The sequence below is a fragment of the Larimichthys crocea genome, chromosome XI (genome assembly GCF_000972845.2).
Source record: "Larimichthys crocea isolate SSNF chromosome XI, L_crocea_2.0, whole genome shotgun sequence".
NCBI lineage: Eukaryota > Metazoa > Chordata > Actinopteri > Sciaenidae > Larimichthys > Larimichthys crocea.
The window spans coordinates 20,516,868-20,541,764 of NC_040021.1; the positions used below are offsets into that span (position 1 = coordinate 20,516,868).

The 24,897-nt window shown below is 44.6% G+C and overlaps 2 protein-coding genes across 8 annotated transcripts in view; one reads left to right on the forward strand and one right to left on the reverse strand.

Moving 5' to 3' along the window:
• Window positions 1–151: 151 nt before the first annotated feature.
• On the forward strand, window positions 152–23,977 carry fzd3a (frizzled class receptor 3a). Of its 4 annotated transcripts, XM_027284073.1 has the most exons (10): window positions 152–342; window positions 560–628; window positions 1,353–1,976; window positions 13,981–14,177; window positions 15,141–15,603; window positions 15,691–15,990; window positions 16,072–16,323; window positions 18,263–18,411; window positions 19,232–19,489; window positions 19,580–19,838. In XM_027284073.1, exons 3-10 carry the CDS (start codon window positions 1,776–1,778, stop codon window positions 19,836–19,838), a joined length of 2,079 nt encoding a protein of 692 aa, XP_027139874.1. In that variant the 5' UTR covers window positions 152–342; window positions 560–628; window positions 1,353–1,775. The 4 variants fall into 4 exon arrangements, with proteins under 4 accessions (XP_027139874.1, XP_010739381.2, XP_027139875.1 ...); XM_010741079.3 differs by lacking the exon at window positions 560–628; XM_027284074.1 differs by lacking the exons at window positions 152–342; window positions 560–628 and having other exon boundaries at window positions 1,776–1,976; window positions 19,580–23,977.
• Window positions 21,273–24,897, reverse strand: part of cdc42bpab (CDC42 binding protein kinase alpha (DMPK-like) b) — a 74,374-nt gene continuing 70,749 nt past the window's right edge. For all 4 annotated transcript variants that reach the window (XM_019271120.2, XM_019271119.2, XM_019271118.2 and 1 more), the window contains one exon: window positions 21,273–24,593. In XM_019271120.2, coding sequence (XP_019126665.2) covers window positions 24,462–24,593 — 132 coding nt within the window. In that variant the 3' untranslated portion in view covers window positions 21,273–24,461. The remainder of the gene's footprint in view (window positions 24,594–24,897) is intronic.

The following is a 24,897-nucleotide window of genomic DNA, read 5'->3' on the forward strand; positions in this document are numbered from 1 at the left end:
GTCTTCTGCTTGTTTCGTTTATTACTATTTTTCTGACTGAACTGTGTTACTCTTTGTCTGTAACACACATATTTTAACCGCGGTGTGAGGAGTTTCACTTTGTGCCTGTTGAGACTTTTATTTTGGTAGTTTTGACTGGACGCCATTTTTAAAATGTCGCGGGCTTGACGCTCGGCGGAGAGGAGGGAGAGGAGCGGGGAGGAGGAGGACAGAGAGAGAGGAGGAGGACAGGAGGAGCCGGGAGGAGGGTGCTGGTGTAGAGGGACATTCACTCATTGTTACCAAGTCGAGGAGTGGCGGAGACCCCGTTTGCTACACGTGAATTGTCGGCACAACATTCAGGTAAAGTTGCTTTTATTGTAACCACTTCATCTCAGCTTACGTTTATAACCGGAGCGTTTCTTACGTACAACCCGCTCCCGCTGCCGCCCGGCTCTGCTCGGCTCGGTGAATTATAACACCGGTACGCAGGCTACATATGCCACGGTTACCATCATTTAACTAACCGTCATCTTTTGTCTCCGCTGCGTTGCTTGACATTTCTATCTGTTTTATTCAGCCATTGTTTCTGCGAGTCAGTAACACCGGGCGGAGACGTACAAGCATCCGTGAGGAGCCTCCGCGTTAGGTTAGTGAGCTGCACTCACATTTATAAGGAGCAATTAATTTATGAATGCTCGGAGCTCGAGGAGGAGCCCGTTAACACTGACGCACAGGTAGGCGCACTAATGTCGCATTTACAATAATGAACCTTAGAAACGCAGCTGGGCTGGTTTGACAATGGGGCTAAGTAGACACCGCTACAATAAAGTGTTATTTATGTTTTGCATGTTAGTGAATGGAAAGGTGGTGGGTTGTTATGGGTGTGTACTGTCATGTAAATGTAACGTAGCAAGGTCCGTTATGAAAAAAAATGCTAATAAATAAAAAAGGCAAAAATAATTATTTCAACTGTAGCGTTAGTCACTAAAATAATTAAAAATAGCAGCAGAAATTCTGATAAATCACAGTAGTGAACTGCCACAAAAGGCTGTGAATGAGATGTGAATGTTTAAATCTAAGAAATATTCAGATATTAGCACTCTGTGTGAATATGTTGCTGTTATTCTCAGTCCCTACCATGATATATTGGCTGTAAATTAATTATGTTAATGTTATCATTCATCTACACAACCCACCCACCACAGTTAGTGACCTGAAAAGCAATTAGCAACCCTCTTCGAGCAGGCTTTTGTGTGTTTTTCTTTGACAGTGTGTAGTTTTTGTAAAATGGAAAAAAACAGCTGCTTGACATTTTGAAAATGTATTATACGTGAGTAATTATTTAAACATGTTGTGCTTTTATTTTCCAGATTACATGCTGAACATCACCTCCATCCGTGGCTGTCATCGACATTTTCTCAGAAGCATCATCTCAGAGGCAGGAGAGGGAGGAGTGTGAGCCGTGCGGTCACAGCTCGGCGTCTTAAAGGACCACAGCATCTCTCTCAGGTGATGGAGGTCTTGTGATGCGCTCCCACTGCTGACCAGAATCCCCACGGTGATGGATGCAGCCAGCTTCAACCATGGCCGTATTGGATTACGCCGCCCGAACCAAACTGTGTCTCTGTGAAGCTGAAGAGGAAGCGGAGGAAGAGACTACCACCACACAGTCCTGGACAGTCCTTAAGCCTCTCCCTTTCTTGGTGAACGAGCCCGATGCTGACGGGGTTTGACCCCTCTTATTAACCAGCCGTGCCCTGGGTCTTTCTTCTCTGCTACCATACCTACCAGTCATGGATCTCCTGTGGGTGCTGTCAGTGTCCATGTTGACGGCGTGTGTTGCCATCCCCATGGATGCGGCGGCGGGGAGCCACAGTCTTTTCACCTGTGAGCCCATCACCCTCCGTATGTGCCAGGGGCTGCCCTACAACTCCACCTTCATGCCCAACATCCTGAATCATTACGACCAGCAAACTGCTGCCCTCGCCATGGAGGTACAGTACCCTGCTTTATTTACACCGATATTTTTGTTCCACAGTAAGGCGTCAGTGTAAAACATTTTAGGTGATGTGTCAGCTTCGTGGTCCACCATGCCTACTCAGTGAAGGACGAATATCTGGGATGCATTTAGACTTATAATCTACTAATTGTTCTTAAAACCTATTTAAATAGAAAATTATATTATATCCAATTATATTGGGAACTTTCACTGATAAACCTCTTAGCAGAGGTGAAAAACATCTGATAGACGTTCAAAAGTCCAAGTTCCAGTGAGTTCAGCCCACTGTTATTTTTAATGTTAATTCATCTATTTAAAGCTATAGGTATAATCTAATAAGTCTTTTTTTAGTCGCACTGCAATAGATTTGAGGTGTCATTTTATATTTGAGTCATCTATGGTAAACGTTGGAGAGGACTTCTGTTTTGAACAGTTTCCATCAGCATTATCTCAGAAATTCATTCACGTCTTATTCTGAAGTGTGTTTCAGTTGTCTGGTTTCATTTTTGGAAATAATAAGTAGGTTTATATGGAAAGTAGCATATTACATCTTATTTTTTTATGCTTTGTTCTCTGATTCCTTTTCATTTTCTCCCTGTCGCAAACCTTTTCCCAGTGTTACTCTCTGGTTCTTTCTAGAGCTGAAACCCAGTCAGTCGATTAGTGCATAGGCAAAAGATAACAACTATCTAGAAAAATACATTAATGGTTTTAGTATTTGTAAAGACGGAATTTTCTGCTTTCCTTTTTTTTAATCATTTTAAATTATTGATTATTGTTTGGCTTTTGTCAGGCAGAACGAGACATTTTTATTTGTCATCTTTTGAGGAATATCGATGAAGTTTTCATAATCTGTACTGAGTCTAACTAGTTGATATCTGATGAAATTTAAAATGTCTGCTGGATATTCATTTCAGCTCACTGTTGTTTTAAACCCTGGTTCCTCCAGTCTGCATGTTGAAGACTTGGGCAAGATGCTGAACCCTCCTGAAGGCCGTACCGTCGCTGTGTGAATGGTTCGCTCCTCTCTGATGAGCAGTGTATGACTGTGATGTGTAGTGTGCCTTGAGACTAGAAAGACGCTATATTAGTACAGTCGCTATATTAGTACAGTCCATTTACCAAAGCTCTGCATTGACATAAAGGTAATGGCCTGTATAAATTGGGTTTATTTCGAGAGAAGTCATTTCATATTTTGGACGTACAAGCTGAGCAGATATCTTGGATTCTGTTTTCTTGGGAAATGTTCACATCACCATTGTCTTAAAAATTGGTTAAAACATTCTGTTTTGTTCATGACGGTGAGTTGTTATTATTAAGATTTATATGGAAAATTGAATTTTTTTATTTGACCTTTTGTGTGTGTTTTCCTCTCAGTGTCTCTCCCACTTCCTTCCTGTCTCTGACCTTTTCTGAGCGTTTTCATCTGATCCTCATCTGACTCACATTGTTACGACTGTACAGAAGACACACATCTGTAGACACTCACACACACACTTTAACAAACAGAGCGAGACACGCAGACAGCATTTCTGTCTACATGTATGTTCAGTACAGCGGTTTGTGACATAATTAGTCTTCCTCACATGTTGATAAGTGGCTCAGTGTGTCTGCTGCACTGCCTGCCCCATGGACATCAGTAGCCTAGATAGCTATCACCACGGCTAACTGGGTATGTGCTGAGAGTTAGTAATATCAAAGTCCTAGCCTACTTTAATTTAGCTCCAGGGACTGGGAGTGTATTACCAAAACATTAAACAGAAAATTAAACTTTAATACTTGTCCCTGGGGGCCAGGAGAACAGTACATTATTAAACGCCACTGATTTAACAGGGCGTGTTGTCCTACAATCATTTCTGGCCGTACATCTGGCATGACAGCGATTCAGCACAACATGTAGGGACTCCTCACATCATTTGTTGTGCACCAAAGCCAGTTCACATAACAGCCTGGGAGCAAAGTTACCAAACTGTTCTGTGTTTCACTTTGGATTAAAGCTCGGATTCTAGTCATGTTTTCTTGTTTGTTACCTCGTAGATTATCTATAGATTTACCAGCCACAGCATCTGACTGTTATCCTCTTTGAAACGTCGGGTTTGGCATTTACACACAATCACGGAGCAGATGCATCACCTCGTTAGGATAATCCCATCTTTTATAAGGGCTGATCCCTCTGGAAGCTCAACCTATCGAGCAATTACCGGTCAAAACATTAGACAGGATTGGCTCAACTGCCTGTCTGTTCATCTATATTTATCTATGTTCATCCATTCTCAGCATCATGTTTCCATTGGCTCTTGTTCCCTCTATCACTTTTACCCTTCGACACCCGCCCCGCCCTGCCTGGCACAGCGCTGAGGTCCATGTGTGGAGCCCTGCTGACCATCTGTGCCTGCTCCACTTCACTATACTCAGCAGAGACACGCTGAGTGAGAGAGAGGGAGAGACATGCAGGGCGGGAGGAGTTGTGTGCCACGAAAATCCAGGGTTATGTAACCTTTGAACATGCCCTGCACGACTATGAGGAGCACAGAGCGTCACATCACATCACAGCTGCACTCACATTTGGAAAAGATGCAGACACTCCGCCTGTCTGCTCACACTCGCGCTGTGTTCTTTCTTGTCATTGTCAAATTATTCTTTCTCATCTACTGGACTTAGTCACTGTGCAGTGTTTTTTCAGACGTCAGAATGGTTTTTGATGGTTCGTTTGATAGATGTTACGGTTTCAGAAGAATCATTATTCTCATTGCAGAGATGATACGAACTCAGTGCTGTGTTGTGGCCAGTTGAGGCCAGGTTAGCTTTTAATGCCTAATCGCAGTGTGTGGGTTGCCGTGAACAGAGAGAGGCACTTGTGCTTTAGACGGTGTTCACTTTGATTGGTCATGGATCCGCAATTAAGTCTCTTTTAGTGTTTAGAAATGCTCATTGAGTTTGGAAAACACACGGAGACCCAATAGGTTCCGAATAACGGAGACTACTCCTCTGTCTGTCTCTTGTTTTCCAGATAACTTGCCCTAGATCCAGTTCATGGGAGAATTCAAAGCCTATAAGATGTTGAGGGCAGCCAAATGAGAATTGACAGTTGATTTTAAAGGGAATTAGGTCCGCTGAATAGCCATGATAATAATGATGAATGCCTCGCACCGTGGAGAGACTGGGAGTTGGACGAGAACCAACGCCTGCCATTCTTGCGTTTTTGTCTGAACCCCCTGAAGTGGTGTCTTTCTGAATCTCTTTTTTTCCTGTCTTGCTTTTCAAGGTCTTTTCAAGGTTTTTGTTTTTTGGGAAAGTGGGCTCAATTTGTCATGATATCGTTAACTTACAAACTTTCCTGTTGCTTTATCTTGTAAGATATACCAGTATTCTCTCTAAAATCTACCCTCTAGTGATCACTATGGTGACACACGCGAATGGGCTGCAAACACGTGCATTAGTAGACCAGGTTTACACAGGGATAAAAAATTTTTTAGTTTATTGCACAAATACATATTTGATGGCAGTCGAAACAGAAAGCTGGGATTTCTGAAAACAGATTTTTCTGTTTCGGTGTTCATCCTCACTCAGTCAGTCACCACTGACCGCCCAATGACCTCGGAGCTGAAGTGGGACAGCAGCCTCGGGGCTGGGAATCTGCTAATTCTGTGCCACAATGATACCCTGCCACACTCTCATACGATAAGTGGGAGCGTGGCAGATTTAACTGACATAACAATAAAAAGAGAAATGGGCTAAAATCCCCTTCTTCAGAGATAGATACACACTGGAGCTACAGGATGAATGCAAAGCTGCGTGGGTTCATCACACTGAATCAATTAAGCTGGGATGAACTGTCCCTGGCATCCAGAGGAATTTGGCTCGCAACTCGGCGATGATATACAGTAAGATATCAGTCCTGCTCTTTCTTCAGTGGAGGTAGTTGATAAGCCCTCCGTTAATTGATTCACATATGGATTTTTGTTTGTTTGTTTTGGGCAAATTCTTGTGATATTGTTGTATGTTAAAATACAGACGTTGAAAACAGACATTTTGGTCAGACCCTTGTGCTACCTGCATGAATGTGACATGACTATGGAGCAGGGTATGAAACAAATTATATCAGGATTTCATAGTTTTTTCATTCAATTTATTGTAGTATTGATGCTATTAAATGTTTAAAAATGTATTTATTAAACAAAGAAATTTCCTTTGCGTACCACTCAACGGAGCTCACGTACCACCAGTGGTACCTGTACCACAATTTGACGGTTTAGTGTATAAGAAATACACTGCTAACCACACTGTCAATACAGATTTACAAAGAACGGAGTGAAATGCTCAGTCTTCAAATGAATCATCAGATTGTGTTGTGTGCTTTATTATACAGTTAGTAGGAGAAATCTACCAGGTGTAGAAAATGTTTGATAAGCTTGGATCAAAGTACACCGTTGAGGATGGCTAACAAATGTTACATTTGGTTGGCTTCTCAGGTATTTTGCAGAACAACAACATTACACTACCGGGAGGATGGAGGTGATTTTCAGGAAGGGTCGTGGTAAAAGTAATGAGAACAGGCTATGAACGTTTCTTCAAGGCCAGATGGTCCAAGGGAGGGTCAGGGCCAACCCAAGATGTTAATCAAATTAGACTGTTAAAAGGGTTTGTTTATACATGAAGCCATCGGCAAGCCAGCAAATCATTTTTAATGACTACACGATTAAAAAAAAAAAGTGTCTTGGTGACGTTAATAAACGAGCCTGGACATTTTGTCCCTATCATGAGATGACCAGATTATTCTGCCTTTGTATGCACAAGGCGTAAGGCACGCTATCTGTAGTGATAGACTGAAATTGAGACAGACTTACAGTCAAGTCTTTTCTCTGCCGTCTTGATTTCATCTTCCGTGGTATTTAGTTGAGTTTAGTTTTGTGCGTAGGCTGAGGAGTGACACAAAGACTAATCAGTGGTCTGTTTTTAATCTGCTCAGTCCCACTTCCACTCATTTCCTCCTCCTTTCACGTCGTTAAATCAGCCTCTTGTCTCAGGTTTACAACACATTCAGACAAACTGTGTCATGTTACAGCTGCTGTGTAGAATAACCCAGATACTCCACCCATGCTGTGTGAATGGATTTGTAAAGGAGAGGTTAGGTAGGAGTGTGTGTGTGTGTGTTTGTGTGTGTGCGAGAGTTTCTGTAAACTGCTGATGAAGCTCTCTGATTGCTGCAAGTCTGTTAAAACGTGCCGCAGTGAACTAAAAAGTACACCATTTAACATGCTTATTGTGTTAGCTAGTAAAGATGTATCCCAGCTAAGAGCACACACACTCACACATACTCACACACACACAAACACACACAATATGCTCTGATAAATCCTACCCAGCGTGACCCGGGCTATAAAAGAGTCTCTTGTTTTATTTAATGTCCAACACTGTGTTTATTAGCAGTGCACTGAAAGAGAAGCACATCCAGAGAGCGAGTCGCTGGTCCACAACAACCTTCCTGTGTGTGTGTGTGTGTGTGTGTGTGTGTGTGTGTGTGTGTGTGTGTGTGTGTGTGTGTACACGGACATTACACATTGTCAAAGTGCAAGGTTTTCAAACATTTCTTAGCGGTGAATGACACGGCTGACTCGGTCGACCCATCCCACCTCGCTCTCTCTCTCTTGCTCCCTCTCTCCCTCTCTCACCCACTCTCAGCCCCCCACCCCCCTCCATGTCTTTTGTCCTCCCCCTCCCCCCACCTAGGGCCCACCCCTTTCCCAGGAAACAATCCCAATTGTGCTGTTAACAAAGGGAGGCAGAGGCTTTCTGCCTCCCGGGAGGTGGTCCCCTCCGCCCCGCACCCTGACCTCCTCGAACCCTGCTCCCTCTCCCGCTTCCTCCTCCTCCTCCTCCTCCTCCTCCTCCTCCCTGGTGATGCATCACTCGTTGCCATAGCGCTGAGCTTGGAAATTTGGAGAATTGGAATGGCAGCAGAGGAGAAAGGAGGATAAAGGGGGGAGGAGAGGGAGAGAAAATGCAGGAGGGAAAGGGGCTGAAGGAAAGAGGGAGGAGGGGGTGATGGGAAGAGAGGTGACTGGGAGGTATTTAGAAAAGAGCAAAGCAACACAGACCAGTTGGCCATGGTGGGCTTCTTTGTCAGCAATTCATCAGTCACAGCATCGTAGCAGCTGACTCTGAGCCTTCATTAAAAACAAATTACTTTAGCATTAGGAAGCTACATACAGCAGCCACCCTCAGATGCGCTTCATTGGACAAGGCTGTATTCATATTTAATATCACAACAATGTGGATTTGATTCAGGACATGCTGGATAATCTCAGATATGTTTGGAGGTGAAACTAAGGTCACAGCTGTTTTTTTCTTGTTTCCTCAAAGGCTGACAGTTAAGAGATTAACGCCCAACCAAAATATGCAAAAATATTAATCACTGCAAGATCATATAATGCATGATCATTCCTTGTGTGTTTTTTTTCAGTATTTACTGTATACAGTCAGTTCAGACTGGTTTTGATTTTCAGTCAGACCACCGCTGATATTTTCCATTTAATCAGAGATCATTTAACAGCAGGAATGTAATTAATTAGAATAAACAAGCTGTAGAGCAGCGTGCTAGTATGTACACTACAGAATTGCATCTTAAGCACCAGACCATCAGTTGAATATTTTTTCACAGCATGAAAAACAAAGGTATGCATGATAAAACGATGGCTGAATTCCATTCAGCTGCTTCAGTTTCAGGGTCTTAATGAGAGATACTTAATGAGAGGCGGCTGTTTTTCCTACTATGATGAGTTCAAATGTCTGCTGTGAAACAGGCTTGACTTTTTCTGATCTGTTACATTTATCAGTAGAGTCTGGTCATGGTGTTTATAATACAGCTAAGATATTTGTTGGCATTTTAAGCTTCATAGAGACAGCTGGAGAAATAGACAGGAAATTTAGTGGAGCAAGAGAGAGGATGACATGCAGCAAGGGAGTCAAACCCGCGTCACCGCAGTAAAGACTTCAGCCTTACCATGGTGCCACCAAGGTGTCCCATAATTGAGTCATGTTTTGATGGATAGTTGTCACTACATTCTAGGGATGCACCGAATATTCGGCAACCAAAAGTATTTGGCCGAATATTGCAAAAAATGCCACATTCAGCTTTCGGTGTAGTGGCTGAATAGTAAGGTCGAATAGTGGCGTGATGCAGTTGATGCAATGAAACAACGTGCGCGGTGATCTGGCCAGGGTTGCTGATTCCGATGTTCGATGTTTGATACAATGTTTCAGAATGGTAACTCTGTTTCTCTCTCCCACTCACTCTTAGAACAAAATGATACATGCCCTCTCTCTCTCGCTCTCTTTCTCTCTGTCTCTCGCTCACACACACACACACGCGCACGCAAAGAGCGAAATAATCAACACCTTCATTGTCTTTCTATCTGTACAATCCCAAAAAAAAATTAAAACACAAACGTCCTCTCCCGTTGGCAGACGACCCACTTCCCATTAACCTTATTTAGATTTGTTTTTATTATGTCGGTTGTTATGTCTATCGCAAGACCTGACAATACTGGACCTGGCGAATTCTGTCGAAAATGTCGGCAGTTTGGAAGTATAATAATTCTACTGGAATATTTGAAGGATATTAAATAAACATTTACTTTAAAAAAAAAAAAAAAACGTGTCTACAGATTTATTCTAGGCTATTTAGGCAATAGTAAAAAAAATAGTAAAAAATTTAACAACCGCATTTCATTTTCGGTTTCGGTATTCGGCACACCATTTAATTCTTATTCGGTTTCGGCCGAAAATTTTCATTTCGGTGCATCCCTACTACATTCATTTTTTTTATCAAGATAAAATTGATCTTTGAGGTTGGAATAAGACTTGCCGAGTGTCACTTGTTTTGCATGTAATGAGGACCACTTCATGTGACTATGACATATCAGAAAGCATTGCTCTGTCTTCATCCATCTGTTTGTCTTTATTATTTACCTCATGACTTTTTTGTTTGTTTATGCTATACTTTATACTTGTTAGTGCATCGGTTTGTAAGGATTTTGTTTTTTGGGAAACACCTTGTCACTCTTATTCCATTATATGTTGAAGAGGATCGTTTTGTGTGCAGCTAAGCGAACTATCTACCATCTGTGGATGGTTTGTTGACCTTCACTGCAGTCCCAGAATCCACTGCTTTAATATCTGACATATCTGACTGTGTGCGGGCATGCTATTTCCAGAGTGGCATATTATTCCACATTTTCAGAGATCAAAAATCCCCCTGACAAACTCCCATGAATACGTAATGACTGTAGCAGCAGCGGGAAAGAAGCTGAAATTACATTAGCATACCACCCCCACCCCCAGGCTCGCACCATTCGACAGAGTTGTGTATTACACGCTTGATTCTCCTTACACGGACGGCTCCGGGAAGTGGAAAGCGCCATGACAAAACCCCTGGCCATTGATCGGACCAGTGCATCACCAGCTGTTTCCAGTATGGCCATTAACATCAAATCCCCACAGAGAGTGCATAAGCTCCGCAGGGCCTCATGATGTTGGTGTTACTTTAGAGTTGTTTGGGCTGCTGCGTGCTGACTGTGCGGGTGAAGCCATATGTCCCATCCACCACCAGTTCAGTCCTGCCCACACTAGCCCCTTATGATGGGTTGACTGTAATAAAATGGCTGAATGGAGATGCTGAGAGATGGAGGAGGGGTAAGAATGGTAGGAGGAGTGTAAAAATAGAAAAATGGGAAGCATGATGAATAGGAAGAGTTTTCTCTCCCAGTAGATCGTCACTCCTTGTAGCCTATATATTTATTCAACCGTTTCCCATGGCATCTCTGTGTGTAGTAGAGCACAGTGTTGTACATTGTGTTCTATGGAGCGCATCAGTCGCCTGCGGGAATCAAAATGGAGTGGAAGAGCAAAGATGCAATCTCACTTAAGCTGCATTAGATCATGTTTGAGTGGTTAACCAACGCCACCACTGATGAAGTCATAGATGTTAGGGGAAAAGCAAAGAGAGGATCGTCAGTACAGTGACACCCAGGACTGACGGGGTGGGGTGACATTCAGGATTTTCTGCTTTTCTGTGTTATTTCTCCTGAGACTGTCCAACAACGTGCTCCAGTTTCCTTTTTCACTGTTGGCTCTGACCCTGTTGTGCCTGATTGTAGCTGAAATGTAATATTCTTTAAGTATTTCATGTGAAAGAGTTATTATTTTCTACATATAATAATTCTATCAGGCCCTTTTTAATAACACTGGTGAATTCACAGGATCCTTCTAACCACAGAGCCGTGAAGTCTGTTTCCTTCGAAGGCTTGTTTTTGATGTGAACACTCCCTGACCAGCACAGGTGAAGCTTTCATGGATCTTTTCATGGATGTGTTCTAAACTATTCTCTGATCATTATATAACTTATTTTAAGATTAATAGATTAGTTAATGGACAAAAAACTGTATCAGGAATGTTTCATAATACCTTACCATACCTTTACTGTTCCAGCTTCTGTTTGCTCTTTTCTGATGTTAAATGAATACATGTTTGACTGATCACCAAACTAAATTTGAATGTGAACTTTCAAACCAACAACCAATGACTTAATGAATAAAGAAAATAAGTGGCATATTAATCAATAATGACATTAACTGTTTTGGTTGCAGCCTTAGCAAGATTTTTACGTCCAGTTGCTGGTAGTGTTGGAGAGGAGGTCCTCTCTGAAGAGCTGGGTCTTCATCAGGTTTTTAAAGGTAGAGAGGGACGCCCCTGATGTGGTAGGGACTGCGAGGACGTTCCACCAACAGGGAACAACAGATGAGAAGAGGTCAACTGTGAAGTGGTCAGCTAGGGAGGAGTTTTAAGACACTGGTACAAGGCCGTTTAAATATCTCTTAAAATGTGTTAACAACATTTCCCCTTCCTTTAGAATGACTGAAAACCACAGCCGTGAGAAAGTTTGAATGTGAGACTCAGAGGTTTGATTCTGTTGGTTGCAGGGCAGATACTAGAAGACAGTGTAATTGATAGCGTACGTGCGCAGTAATAGAGCCGCTCCCTGGTGGATCACTCTCACAGCACTTGTGTTTATGCTTGATAGATAACTCGGGCTCCCAGCGTGCTACCAGTGTCATCGTACAGTGGTGCTCAATGAAACGCAATGACTCCATTTGTACTGAAATAAGACGATTGACTGGTTGATTGATCTCAGTTATGACAGGCGCCTTAGTCACCTAAACTGATCCTCTGAATTTTAGAGTGCTAAGTTAAGATTCACATTGCAGCTTCTACGCGAGAACAGAAATCCTCATCATCACCCATCCAGGCCCTGATCCCTCACAGTGGAGACGACGGAGCAGTCTGAGCAGCTCAGCGTCTCATGATTGCTTTCTGTTTCCCCCCCACAGCAGCTTCACGTTGTCTTGTTAGAAGAGTGATATGAACGAGGCGATGACAAAAGCTGCGTGATGTGGCTGCTTTGTGCGTTAAGGGCCAAGCCTAACAGCCATTCTAATCCTTTTTACATAAAGACATCACATGTGGGTGGCAGGAGAAGGATATGATGGTGTAGACATATGGTGGAAACACATGACAATGGCTTCCAAATCTGTTTGCGGTTAAAGTGGCAAACTGAGAAGATCAGAGCAAAATCCTCCATCACTGCTTCTCTGAAATGATTTATTGCTGCACTCTGGGCTGGAAAATATTCCCAGGACGGCGAGACGCTGCAGACATTTTTCATTTCTAAGGACATTCAGTGTGTCCTACTACGTATTAAGTGTAGGATTAAAGGGAATGAACTGTGTTTCATCTGTTCTTATCCAAGCTTCAGTCTAAATGGGCAGTTATGTAACCGCAGCTTCTATTTTTACTTTCTTAAATATAATATGAAAATTAAATCTTTAGATTTCTTGAGATGTGACGCACGTGTTTTTCTTTTTTCTTTTTATGCTTTTTGTGAGTCCGATTTGTCCAAAATGAGTCTCACATGTTTTTGTGTCTCCTCCTCTGACTCCGTCAGCGTAGCAGCTTTTGAACGTGGTAGAATTCAACAATATCTCTTAGTGTGAAAATACAGAGACAGACAGACAGATGGATGTTATGTCAGTGTCAGTATGAAGAACCAGGACAAACTGTTTAACGGGTTTCAAACCACAGTGACACCTCCTCCCTGATATCCACCCCTCTAACAAACACAGAGACAAATTGCCCCCTGCCTGTCCTCTCCTCACCCCTCCCCTCCCCCTCTCTGTCCCTGTCCCTGTCTGTCATACTCTGTCTTTAAATTTTGGGGGAGGGCGGGCAGCATGTTTGTGATTGACTTGGGTGTGGCTAGAGGCCTTTCTGTAACACACACACACACCAGCACAGAGGTAAATGCAAATTCATGCATACAGACACATGTAACACACACACACACACACACACACACACAGTCTCCTCTAGGCATTTGCATATTAACAACATGCCCCGCAGATGCTTCCTGCGCTCACAACGCCTCTTGGCTCGGTTTATGTGTGTGAGACCATTATGGCGCTGGTACGTGGGTGTGTTAGCATGTAAATAATATACTTCCGTTGGTACTTGGCTTATGTGTGTGTCTGTGTGTGTGTATGCACGTTACTGCAGTGTGTCAGTCAGTCACAGCGTGGTCCTCCCTGTAACACAAAGGCCCTGTCAGCAGCAGCCCTGTGTGTGTGTGTGTGTGTGTGTGGTGGGGGTTGCCCAGCTTGTCGTAGCCCTCCTATCTGGAGGTTGGAGGGAAGGAAAAGAGAGGAGATGGAGGAAGGGGGGAGCTTAAAATCACAGGGGTGGAGGGGATTATTAGGAAAGAGGCCAGAGTTGTTTTTATGGATTCATCTCCAGAAAGCGTCAAAGACATGCTCCACTGATCTCTTTGTGCCTCTCTGGCCCTCACTGTGAAGTCGCACCAACACTCCGGCTTCTCAAACTGTTTCAGATAAATGCTGCTGTGTTCAATGACACTTCAAATTCTCCCTCTGTGTCTCCACCTGCAGCCGTTCCATCCCATGGTGAACCTACAGTGCTCTCCGGAGCTCCGGACGTTCCTGTGTGCACTCTACGCCCCGGTGTGCACAGAGTACGGCCGGATGACTCTGCCATGTCGGCGCCTCTGTCTGCAGGCCAAGAGTGACTGCTACAAACTGATGGATATGTTTGGTGTCAGCTGGCCACAGGAGATGGACTGCAACAGGTTGGTACAACAGCAATAATCTGGGTTTCTGTCAGAGGTAACAAACGTGCTGCGTCGGTCATTTAAGCTGCAGGTTTTTTCTTTGGTGAGGGGAGTCCAGCCGCAGAGCAGCAATCATGTGAACAGTCATTTATTTTATGGAGAGGCTTAAAAGAGCAGCATGTTTATGAGAAGCTCTGACTTCTGGCTGCTAAACAATTAAATTTATTTCAGACTGTGTTGTCCCAGAGGGTAAATTAGTTCTGTAGCCCAATGATTGAATCAGCGAACCACACATCCAATTAGAAACATCAGCAGCAACACAGTGAACACACATGGCCAACACAGTACTGCAACAACGTCCCCACGGACAACAGCACATTCATCGTCTTTTTAAAAATTCAATATCAACATGACACTGTGCAACCACAGCACCTGACTGTAACACACACACATACTAACCTATTCATGATAAACCAAGAATTCAAGATACATAGAACAAAAGATATGAAAATACACAGATAAATAAATGCATATCAGAAGACTGAATGAAAATATATTAATTAATAATGATAGCTGAGCTGTGAAACTAACTCGACAACAGATGCAAGTCATCCCCGTTCGATTTGCATCATTTCTTGTCAGCTTTCTACTATTTGTCTGTTTAATTGAGTCCAAAATACCCAGAAATATTTCAAAGATGTATTCAGCTGCTTGGCAATGCAGTTTTACTGAAAATGAAGACAGTAATTGCTCCCGAGCTCGGATCATCTCTCAGACAAGTTTCAGGTCTCTGCAGGTTGAATTTCTTCTTTTATACTGTACTGTTGTCACCTGTAATCAGCAGCTGCCTGCAAGGTAGAAAAATGTATTTATCAGCATTAAAAAGCTGAAATTCTGTTGGCAGTAATATAATGTTCGCAGTTCAATGTGTTGAAACAACTGAAATGACCCTGAGATCATCATCCTCCTTTTCTCTCTCAGGTTCCCAGACTGTGATCAGTCCTACCCCCGTCCTGTAGACCTGCTGTCCAGCTCGGACACCACAGAGTCCCCCGTCTCTGTCCAGCGGGACTACGGCTTCTGGTGTCCGAGAGAGCTCAAAATCGACCCCGAGCTTGGCTACTCCTTCATGGGGGTCCGTGACTGCTCCCCCCCGTGTCCCAACATGTACTTCACACGTGAGGAGCTCACGTTCGCTCGCTATTTCATCGGGGTGGTGTCCATTGTCTGTCTGTCCGCCACCCTCTTCACCTTCCTGACTTTCCTCATCGACGTGTCGCGCTTCCGATACCCAGAGCGTCCAATTATATTCTACGCCGTGTGCTACATGATGGTGTCCCTGGTGTTCTTCCTGGGGTTTCTGTTGGAGGACAAAGTCTCCTGTAACGCAGCCAGTCCTGGGAGGTTCAGGGCTTCAACCGTGACCCAAGGCTCCCATAACAAGGTAAGAAAGTCTTTACTGTCCGTTGCTTTTTTTACTGCCTACACGCTGGTGTTAATCCTCCACCTGTCCGTTCTCTCTCCGCCTCAGGCCTGCACCCTTCTCTTCATGGTGCTGTACTTCTTCACCATGGCCGGCAGCGTCTGGTGGGTCATTCTGACCATCACCTGGTTCCTTGCTGCTGTTCCAAAGTGGGGCAGTGAGGCAATAGAGAAGAAGGCTCTGCTCTTCCACGCCTGTGCCTGGGGCATCCCCGGTGTCCTCACCGTCAGCCTGCTCGCCATGAACAAGATCGAGGGAGACAGCGTCAGTGGCGTTTGCTTTGTGGGGCTGTACAACTTGACGGCGCTGCGCTGGTTCCTGCTCGCCCCACTTGGACTGGACGTAGTGGTGAGGAAGAGTATTACAGAACAAGACATTCCTCTTGCATTGGAGCACTCGTTAAAGCCCCCCTCTCTCTTATCATCCCAGGTCGGCGTGGCACTGTTGCTGGCAGGCATAGCAGCACTAAACCGGGTTCGCATGGAGATTCCACTGGAGAAGGAGAACCAGGAGAAACTTGTGAAGTTCATGATCCGTATCGCAGTGTTCTCCGTGCTCTACCTGGTCCCTCTGCTGGCCGTCCTGGGCTGCTACCTTTACGAGAACAGCTACCGAGCCATCTGGGAGACGACCTGGGTCCAGGAGAAGTGCAGAGACTACCACATCCCCTGCCCCTACCAGGTAATCTACCAACCTGACAGTAGCTGAGACACTGACGCATTCATTCACAGTTTGTACAGATGTTCGTACACATTAAATGCACAACTGGGACTTTCACAACGAAGCACAAGGTAACAGCTGGGAGACGACTGATAACTGCCAGATGTGTTTGCATACAGAGACATCAGAGAGCAGGATGTTGTGTGAGAGTGTGTGTGTGTGTGTCCTGAATATGACTGGATATATTTAAACACAATGTCCAACACAGACCAAACACACACACACAAACACATATGAGACAGTGTGATGGTAACTCTCATGCTGCTGGTCTGCAGTAGCTTCCAGCATCGCTGCATCTCAACTGATGGAGCTGTTAATAATTCACACAGCGCTCACTGCTCTCTCTGTTGTCCTCCTTCCTCTCAGCCGGGTATCACCTCCCTCCGCACAGCTTTTAGCGTTGCAAATGTATTTTGCCTGCAGTAGAGCAGAGTGTTGCTCCTGATGTGTGTGTTGTTTTGTAGTCCCACTCGCTTCATCTGGATCTCACACACTCTGATAAGAGCGTTTCTGTTTAATTGTAAAATGGTTGATGGCCCAGGGGTGACATGACCTGACATTTAGTTACAGAAGTGATGAGTGTGATGTCAGAGCCACAGCTGTGTGAAGAGATGCAAGAGCAGCGAGTAAGATCAGTGTCGTGCTGTTAATCTGTCACTGAATTGTGTAAGAGAGCAGTGCAGTAATCCTCTGAGAGTGTGTGTGTGTGTGTGTTTCTGCTGCAGAGGACGGGGTCAGTGGAGTCAAGCTGCTCCACATCTGCATGTGTTGTACAACAGAGTGCTAGAAAGATGCTTGTACACACAACAACACAAAGATTCAACTTTCTACCCCCACTACGTTCACAAAAGCACGCACACACACACACACACAATCTGAGTCAGTAACATCAGAAGATAGCTTAGACTCAAAGTGCCTCACTATATTTATCTTAAAAGCCTTCCCTGAGGCTCGGCCCTTTCCCTACACACACACACACATATTGGTGAGTAACTCGACTCACATGAGATTGCTTAAAAGAACAAGAGACGGAGGCGTGTTAACAGTCTTCCAGCTCATTTTGGGCCGAGCTTTAATAAACTCGTGCATCTATTTGTCCTCTGAAGTCGCAGCAGCAGAACTGATGATGCGCCTGTAACGAGGACGGAGGTCGTCTCGTATCTCTCCGCTGTAATGAGCCTATCTGTGGATGGCTGAGCCTCGGGGCTCTCCGCCCGGCCCACTCATAATGAGGCCATCATGACTACATCTGTGCGTGACTGCATGAGTGCACGTATGTGTGTGTGTGTGTACATATGAGAGCAGGAGATAGTGTTTCTGTGGTTCACTACGTGCCAGCTGTAGTGTGGTTGCTATGGCAGAAAGCAGCAGGGTGGTGACTGTGCTCTGTTCTTCTGTACGGGAAAGAAATGACCTCACTGAACTGAAAGACCTCTGCACTTTATGCTTATAATATTTGAAATAGAATATAGATTTATTTTTATATGTAATGCCTTCAAATAATGTTTATCCACAGTGACCATCAGTGAGCTGATTACCATAAATACCATCAACTATTCAAATCACATTTCTCTGCTTTTCATCCATGTTATCAATCAAACATCTGGATAGTTTGTCATATTTATGGACTGAACAACAGAAACATCTGTTAAACCTCTGCATCTAAATGAATGACGCCTGGGTGCTCAAACAAGCCGACTGTAATGGCACCTACCTGTCAATCACTAACTACAGCGTCCACGGTGTGTGCTGTGTCATGTTTTGCATCTTTCGGTCACGTTTTTCTTGCTTTGCTTGTGCGCTGAAGTATAAAACAGTAAAGTGTGTACACACACTGTATATTTCTGGATAAAAATGAGCATCTCAGCAAAATAAACACATTGTGTGTGTGTGTCTGTAGGTGGAGCGCACCAGTCGTCCTGACCTGGCCTTGTTCCTGATCAAGTACCTGATGATGCTGATCGTAGGAATCCCCTCTGTGTTCTGGGTGGGCAGTAAGAAGACCTGCTTCGAGTGGGCCAGCTTCTTCCATGGCAAGAGACGCAAAGAGTACGTACTCTACACACACTGATATACACACTTCAGGATGTTCGTCCAGATGTGCGCTCAACCGGACGCTTTTATTTAAGACCAGTGAATTTTTCATCTCAAATGTATTCAGACCTCTGTGCTGACGCTGTTGGGAATGACAAAACTATTTTAAAGGTCCAGTGTGTGTGATTTAATGGCATTGGTGAGCTGCATATTTTTATGATAAACAACAATAAACAAGTATTAATGAGAGGTGGTCATGATGAAACACAGACCGGCTCGTGGTTTCACACTCTTCCACTAACTAACAGTTGGTGGCGTCACTGCACCAAGAAACGCTCCAACAAACACAGCTGGGAAGGAACAACAAAGATACACACACTGCTAACAGATGACACGATGAACAAAGAACAGACCCGTCAGGTTTTATTTGACCGTCATGAAATCTGATGTGAATAATCTGCTCTATAAACCACCGACCAATGAGGAGGCAGAGGACACACCTGCACCTGCCTCCGGTGGAGCAGCTCAGTAGATGTTAGATGCTGAGTCATTCACAGTCGTGTGTGTAGATGTGTGTGTAGATGTGTGTGTGGCTTGGTGGTGAACACAGACCCTTCTCTGCGCTCACCCCCCTCCCCTCCAAACTCAGAGCATTAACCCCCTCTCCCACCGCGTGCTCCACATACTCCTCCATCCTCTTCTACCACACCCACCACCCCACTACCTTCCCCCTCTCCCTCCCCACACTCCTGCGTCTCTCCCTGCCCTCCCTCCCTCCACTCCCCTCCTCACCCTCCTCCGCTCCCTCCCTGCCCTCCTCCTTCCCGTGCTGCAGTGCGATGGTCAACGAGAGCCGCCAGGTGCTCCAGGAGCCCGACTTCGCCCAGCTGCTGCTCAGGGACCCCAACACACCCATCGTGAGGAAGTCGCGGGGCACGTCCACCCAGGGCACGTCCACCCACGCCTCATCTACCCACCTGGCCATGTTGGATGAACCGCCCAGCGCCAGTACCAGCCGGGCTGGCTCGGTCCGCAGCGCCCGCTCCAAGATGAGCAGCTACCACGGCAGCCTGCACCGCTCCCGAGACGGCAGGTAGGTGTTCTGTTCCAGATGTAGCCACAGCGCTGCCGTGACTACAGGAAGTGCTGCTCCTGATGTATCTGTTGGTTTTCTTTGTCTCAGATATACGGCCTCCAGTTTCCGGGCCGCGGATGACCGGCTGCCCTACGGAAGCATGCCTCGCCTCAACGACCAGTCGCAGTCCAAGCACTGCAGCACCAACCGCCTGGACGGCCTATCACGCCATGGATCCACCCAACGACTGGAGAGCCAATCACGGCACAGCAGTGTCAGGGACCTCAGTGGCGCCACCCAAGCTGTCCTCGGTGTCCCCGGAAATGGGATCCACAGGGTCCTGGAGGAGGACGGAGCTACAGCCTAAGCAGGAAACCAGTTGTAACCCCCCTTTGTCCTGAAAGAATGTGTGGATCCACAGGAAGACACTGTGACATCCACTCCTGTTGACTGAAGCTCCACATGATGCTCCAGTGGACTGATGAACTAAGACTAGGGTTAATCCAGCCAAAAACACGAGGACCGCGTGGATCGATGCCTTAAAATGTCCTCTCAGCTTTACTCAACCTTCTAGCTGATCCCAAAAACTGAATTTATTTGTCCAGTTTACAAAAGTACGATGGATTTCGTTGTCCTGAAAGTGACCCGAGGGTAGCCGACACTGGAAAATGACGTTGAGGCTTCACTGTTGGACCTACGTTACTGAGCCGAGAACAAAACGTGACCAACACTGACAGACTGCCCTGCATTTTTTTTTTACTTGTACTGTACTCGTTTGTATAAAGGATGGTAGACATCACGCCTTCTCCTCAGCGTCAGGAGGTGGATGCAGGTTTACCTGCTATATTTGAACTGTTGTGCACGTCTTCAGCTACTGAGATCTCCCGTTATTTTTCAAATGGTGACATAACTTGATAGAAACCCTATTTATAAAAGGCAATTTTACACACCCAATTTTTCAAAACTTCTCATCAAAAGTAACAAATTAGCTACAAGTTTAATTAACCAAGTTCTACAGATGCTGTGCACGACTCTACAGAAGCCTTCAGTCTTTGTTTTTATATTGAGGTACTTCATTGCTCCGCTGTGATGATGGAAAATGTCTGTGGTGGATCTGTGGTTGATGCAAGGGCTGAAATACAGGAAAAAAAGCTGAATCCAAACTCCTGCCTTACGACTGTGTGTTCAGACAGAACGCTGAGCGACACAGAAAGACACGAGCAGACCTCAGATCTGCTTCACTGCAACACACACCGACACACTCAGATAGCTGGTGTGTTTGTTGCGAACACACAGTGTGTGTCGGGCTTCTCTTTCTGTCTGAACACACCTCTACAGTTTGAATAGATAGCGCCCTTACATTAGTCAAATTCTAAGTAGTTTGTCCTGTTTTTAAAATGTGTCCTTACTCGTATAGCTGCTGTCAAATGTTAGAGTGACATTTCTTCTAGTGGCAAACGTGTGTATAGATGTAAAAACTGAACTTCATTTGTAATAAAGTTTTTTTTTTTAAAGAAGGCACAGAGGATGTTTAATGACCACACAGTCACACACTGGGAGTGTATTTGTAACAGCCCTCCGCTTTATTGAAATACATCGGAGTCAGGTTAATATAATGAGTTCTCCACATAAGTGTGGCAGCCAGTTCCATACATTATTTTTGTTTTGACCTTACACCTTAAATATTTTTTTTTTTGTGCAAAAAAGAATCTACATCACCTGTAGTGGGTTATCCTCAGTAAAACGCCCAAACCGTTCAAAAAGGAGCAAGTCCAAGTAAAACAACAAACCGAAAACAAAAATGATTACATCTATAACATGCAAAACTGTACAAATTATTACAAAGCAATCCTAGAAAAAAACAAAATAAACAAAAAGTGTAATATGATATGAAAGAGCAAAATAATATAGAAGGTACTGTAGATAAGACCTCACTGAAATGCAAAGGCGTTTGAATTTTTTTATTTTAGATTTTCCTTCTCTTAAATGTTACCACTGTGGCACCTCAGCCATCAAAGCACCTGTCACCCTTCACCCCTGAAAACATTTCAGATTTTTTATTTGAATTTTTTTTTATTACATCTCGTCCTCACCACCTTTTCTCTTCCTGCTGTCTCCGCCCGGGTCGCATCTACTGTAAACTACCGCCAGATTCATTTCTCCCTCACTCGCTCACTCCAGCCATCCATCTATCCATCAAACAAACCCATTTTTAAATGAAAATAATTCATTGGTTCTGACATTTCCTGAGTTTTCTCTTCCCCTTTTCCTTAAACTGGGATATCTAGGATCAGTTTCTCTGTACAATATTGGCCCGATAATAAAACACCTGGCTAAGACGGTTCTCTCACCCCCACCTAATACATTCTACAGATAAACTCCAGCAGGAACTATGGAGACTAGCTTAAAAAAAAAAAGTTTCTAAGAGGTGTTTGTTTGGAATAAAACCAGCTTAGTGGCACCGTGGAGCTCCAAACCTCTCCCTCTCTCTTCATATAAAATGGAATACTAAAATAAAAACACTTGGAATGGGTTGTTTAGCTACTTTGTTGTGTTTCAACAGGAGAATCGGCAGGAATGAAGGAACCGCCATGTTTTTGTTTCCCTTTCTAATAAACAAAACAAGCGGAATAAACTGGAGGATTCTGACCCAGGACGCTGTGCTGTACATCACGAGTCTCTAATAACAACAGGCCGCTCTTCTTACAGATCACACCACGCCATAGTTGGTGTTTCATGTCGGGACAGTTGCGGACAGCTTTCCGGCTCCGTGCACATTGTTCCCTCACAGTTTGACTCTGATCTGGCCCTCAAGTAAAAATGCCTTTTTTTTCTTTTTTTTTCGATCCGTCTGTAAACTGAAGGAGATGAACAGAGGTAACAGGTTTTTGGCTGTGAATGTCATGCTCTGCAGCCAGGAGCTGCCACACTGTAAAAATGCTCTTTCAGAGGCCTTTCTGCTCTGCCAAAGAAAAGAAAAGAAAAGAAAAACGCCTGGAGGGGGGTTTAAAACATCCAGCCCTGTTCATTTTACAGACAACAGGTCGCACTGAGCTCATTTCATCTGCGACAAACAGAAACCCAAGTGCTGACTTTTCTCGCAGCGTGGAAGTGTTTACATTCTCGTTTTTAGTGTTTTATTTTTAAAGAGCTCTTACAAACGTCGCTTTACAATGAACACATGGACCGAGCCTCCTCTGGAATACGCAAAGGCCGTCAGAAAGACAAAACAAGAAATCACAAAGTCTCCCTCTTTTGTCCATTTTTGGTTAAATCAAGCTCAAGCGGAAGGACTGATCTTTCCATCCAGATACCACAGTGAATTTAAAATACACACACGCACACACACACACGTTAACTGTTGATTAAATGATCAGAACCGCTTCACCTCTTTGACAGTCGAGAGGTGGAGCAGGACAAGGCATTATGCTGCATAAAAACACCACCTCGGTGTGTGTGTGTGTGTGCGCACACGTATGCGCGTGTGTGTAGATACAGGTTTGTGATAAATGCACGTGTACGGGCAGTAGTGTGGATCCATACGTGACTTCTCTTCACTCGGACAGAGTGGGGAGGAAACAAAAACACAAACACAACGCGTGTCGTACATACAATATAAAAGAAACAAATCTAAAATCAAATCGGTAAAAAAAAGAAAAGTGGTTTAAAATGGCTTTTTGTGTGAATACAACCCCAAATCACTCCAAACAAACACAAAAGGAAAATAAAAGTCAAGGAGGAGTTTGTTTTCCCTCCCCATGTAGTTCTCTATAGTATTTTCCTTATCATATATTACTCTCTACTTTGAACCTATGTACATTACTGTGATGGGAACCTGTGTGTGAGTTGGTCGGTTTGGTTGGACAGCAAACATCTAAACACTACGATGGACGATGGAGGACACGCCCAGGGATGCTGCTGCTGCTGGATGATGTCACTTGCAACTGGACCAATGAGGAAGAGAGAGTAGCAACGGAGGAGGAGGAGCTGTGATGATGTCATAGGAGCCGGCATTATTATCATTACTATTATTATTAACGCTGCTTTTTTTATGCTGATGGCGGACAAATAAAAAAATATTATAAAGTCACTGCACTTAGTATGATGAGAAACAAAAAAAAAAAAGAATCATTGCTTTCCTTTATCTCTCTCTCTCTCTTTTCTTTTTTTTTTTTTTAACATTTTCAATTTCTGCAGCACCCGAAGAGAAAGCATCTGAGGGAGGTGAGGAGGGATTTAAACTCCACCCGTCTGATTCAGGCCATGAAGCGCACCTCCCTTTCCTTGTCTAAGATTGATAAATAAATTAAAATATTGTCCCCTAAAACCCAAAGGGTCCTATGTACAAGTACAAATCATTTTCTCTCGATAATAATCCTCTTCTCTTTTTGTTGCATCGTGAGGTTTTTGAGTCTCTGAATGAATCGAGGGCAGGGGCAGGGTGGGTGGGGGCGTGGACAGAGTGGTGTCGGCGAAGCTCGACGCTTCGGTTCGATAGCAAAAAAAGAAAAAAAAAAAACAAGAAAGGCCGAGACGGGAGGTTTTCATTCCTATATCGTATGCCCTTTCTGAAAAAACACATGCACACACGCTGGCAAGCGCATACAGCTTCTCACACTCACACACACACACACACACACACACACACACACACTTGCACCCTCAAACATCAGCACCCACATGGACACTACCGCTAAGTTTTGTTAACTCCCTCAGTTTCTCTCAAACAGACGACAGACTCTTTCCTGCCCCATCTTGGAAGTACAGTTGGAGACAAATCGAGGTCGTGAAAGTGGGACAAATGTTCGTCAGGAGGGAGGTGCAGTTCTCCGGGCAGTGAGGAGGGGGGACAAGGGCGGAGGGAGGAAAGGTTGCGAGAGGCTGCAGTGGAGAAGGGAAGAGGAGGAGTCTGGAGTCCTGTGCTGTCGGTCGAGTCGGTGAGTTGGTCGGTGAGTCGGTCGGTGGGCGGGGCGAGAGGCTTGGCGGAGGCTCATGTGTCCCAGCCCATCCGGTCTGTGCTCTCCAGGGACAGGGACTTGGTCTTGTGTGGGGATGCCGGACTGGGAGGGCTGCTGAAGGTGGAGCTGTTGGAGGCCGTGGAGTGACGGGGGGAGTCCGAGTCCTGGAAGGAGGAGTAGGGGTAACGAAAGAAGAGGGAGAGAAGTTCAGAAATTAGATGACGGACGTAACACTGACAGAAACGTACAATATTCATATTCAGGAAAGTGTCCGCGGCTCGTAAACTCTGATTCTGACACTGTAAACATGCAGATCCTCGTTTCTCTCTGCTCGTTATCAATGTGCTGTTCGCGACGCAAGGTCAAATTGCATCGCGTCTCCTCCCGCCCGCCCCCCCACCTCATCTTCCACCACATTCCACATCATCAGCAGATGAACAGCTCAATGGGCCGGAAGTGATCAGCTGA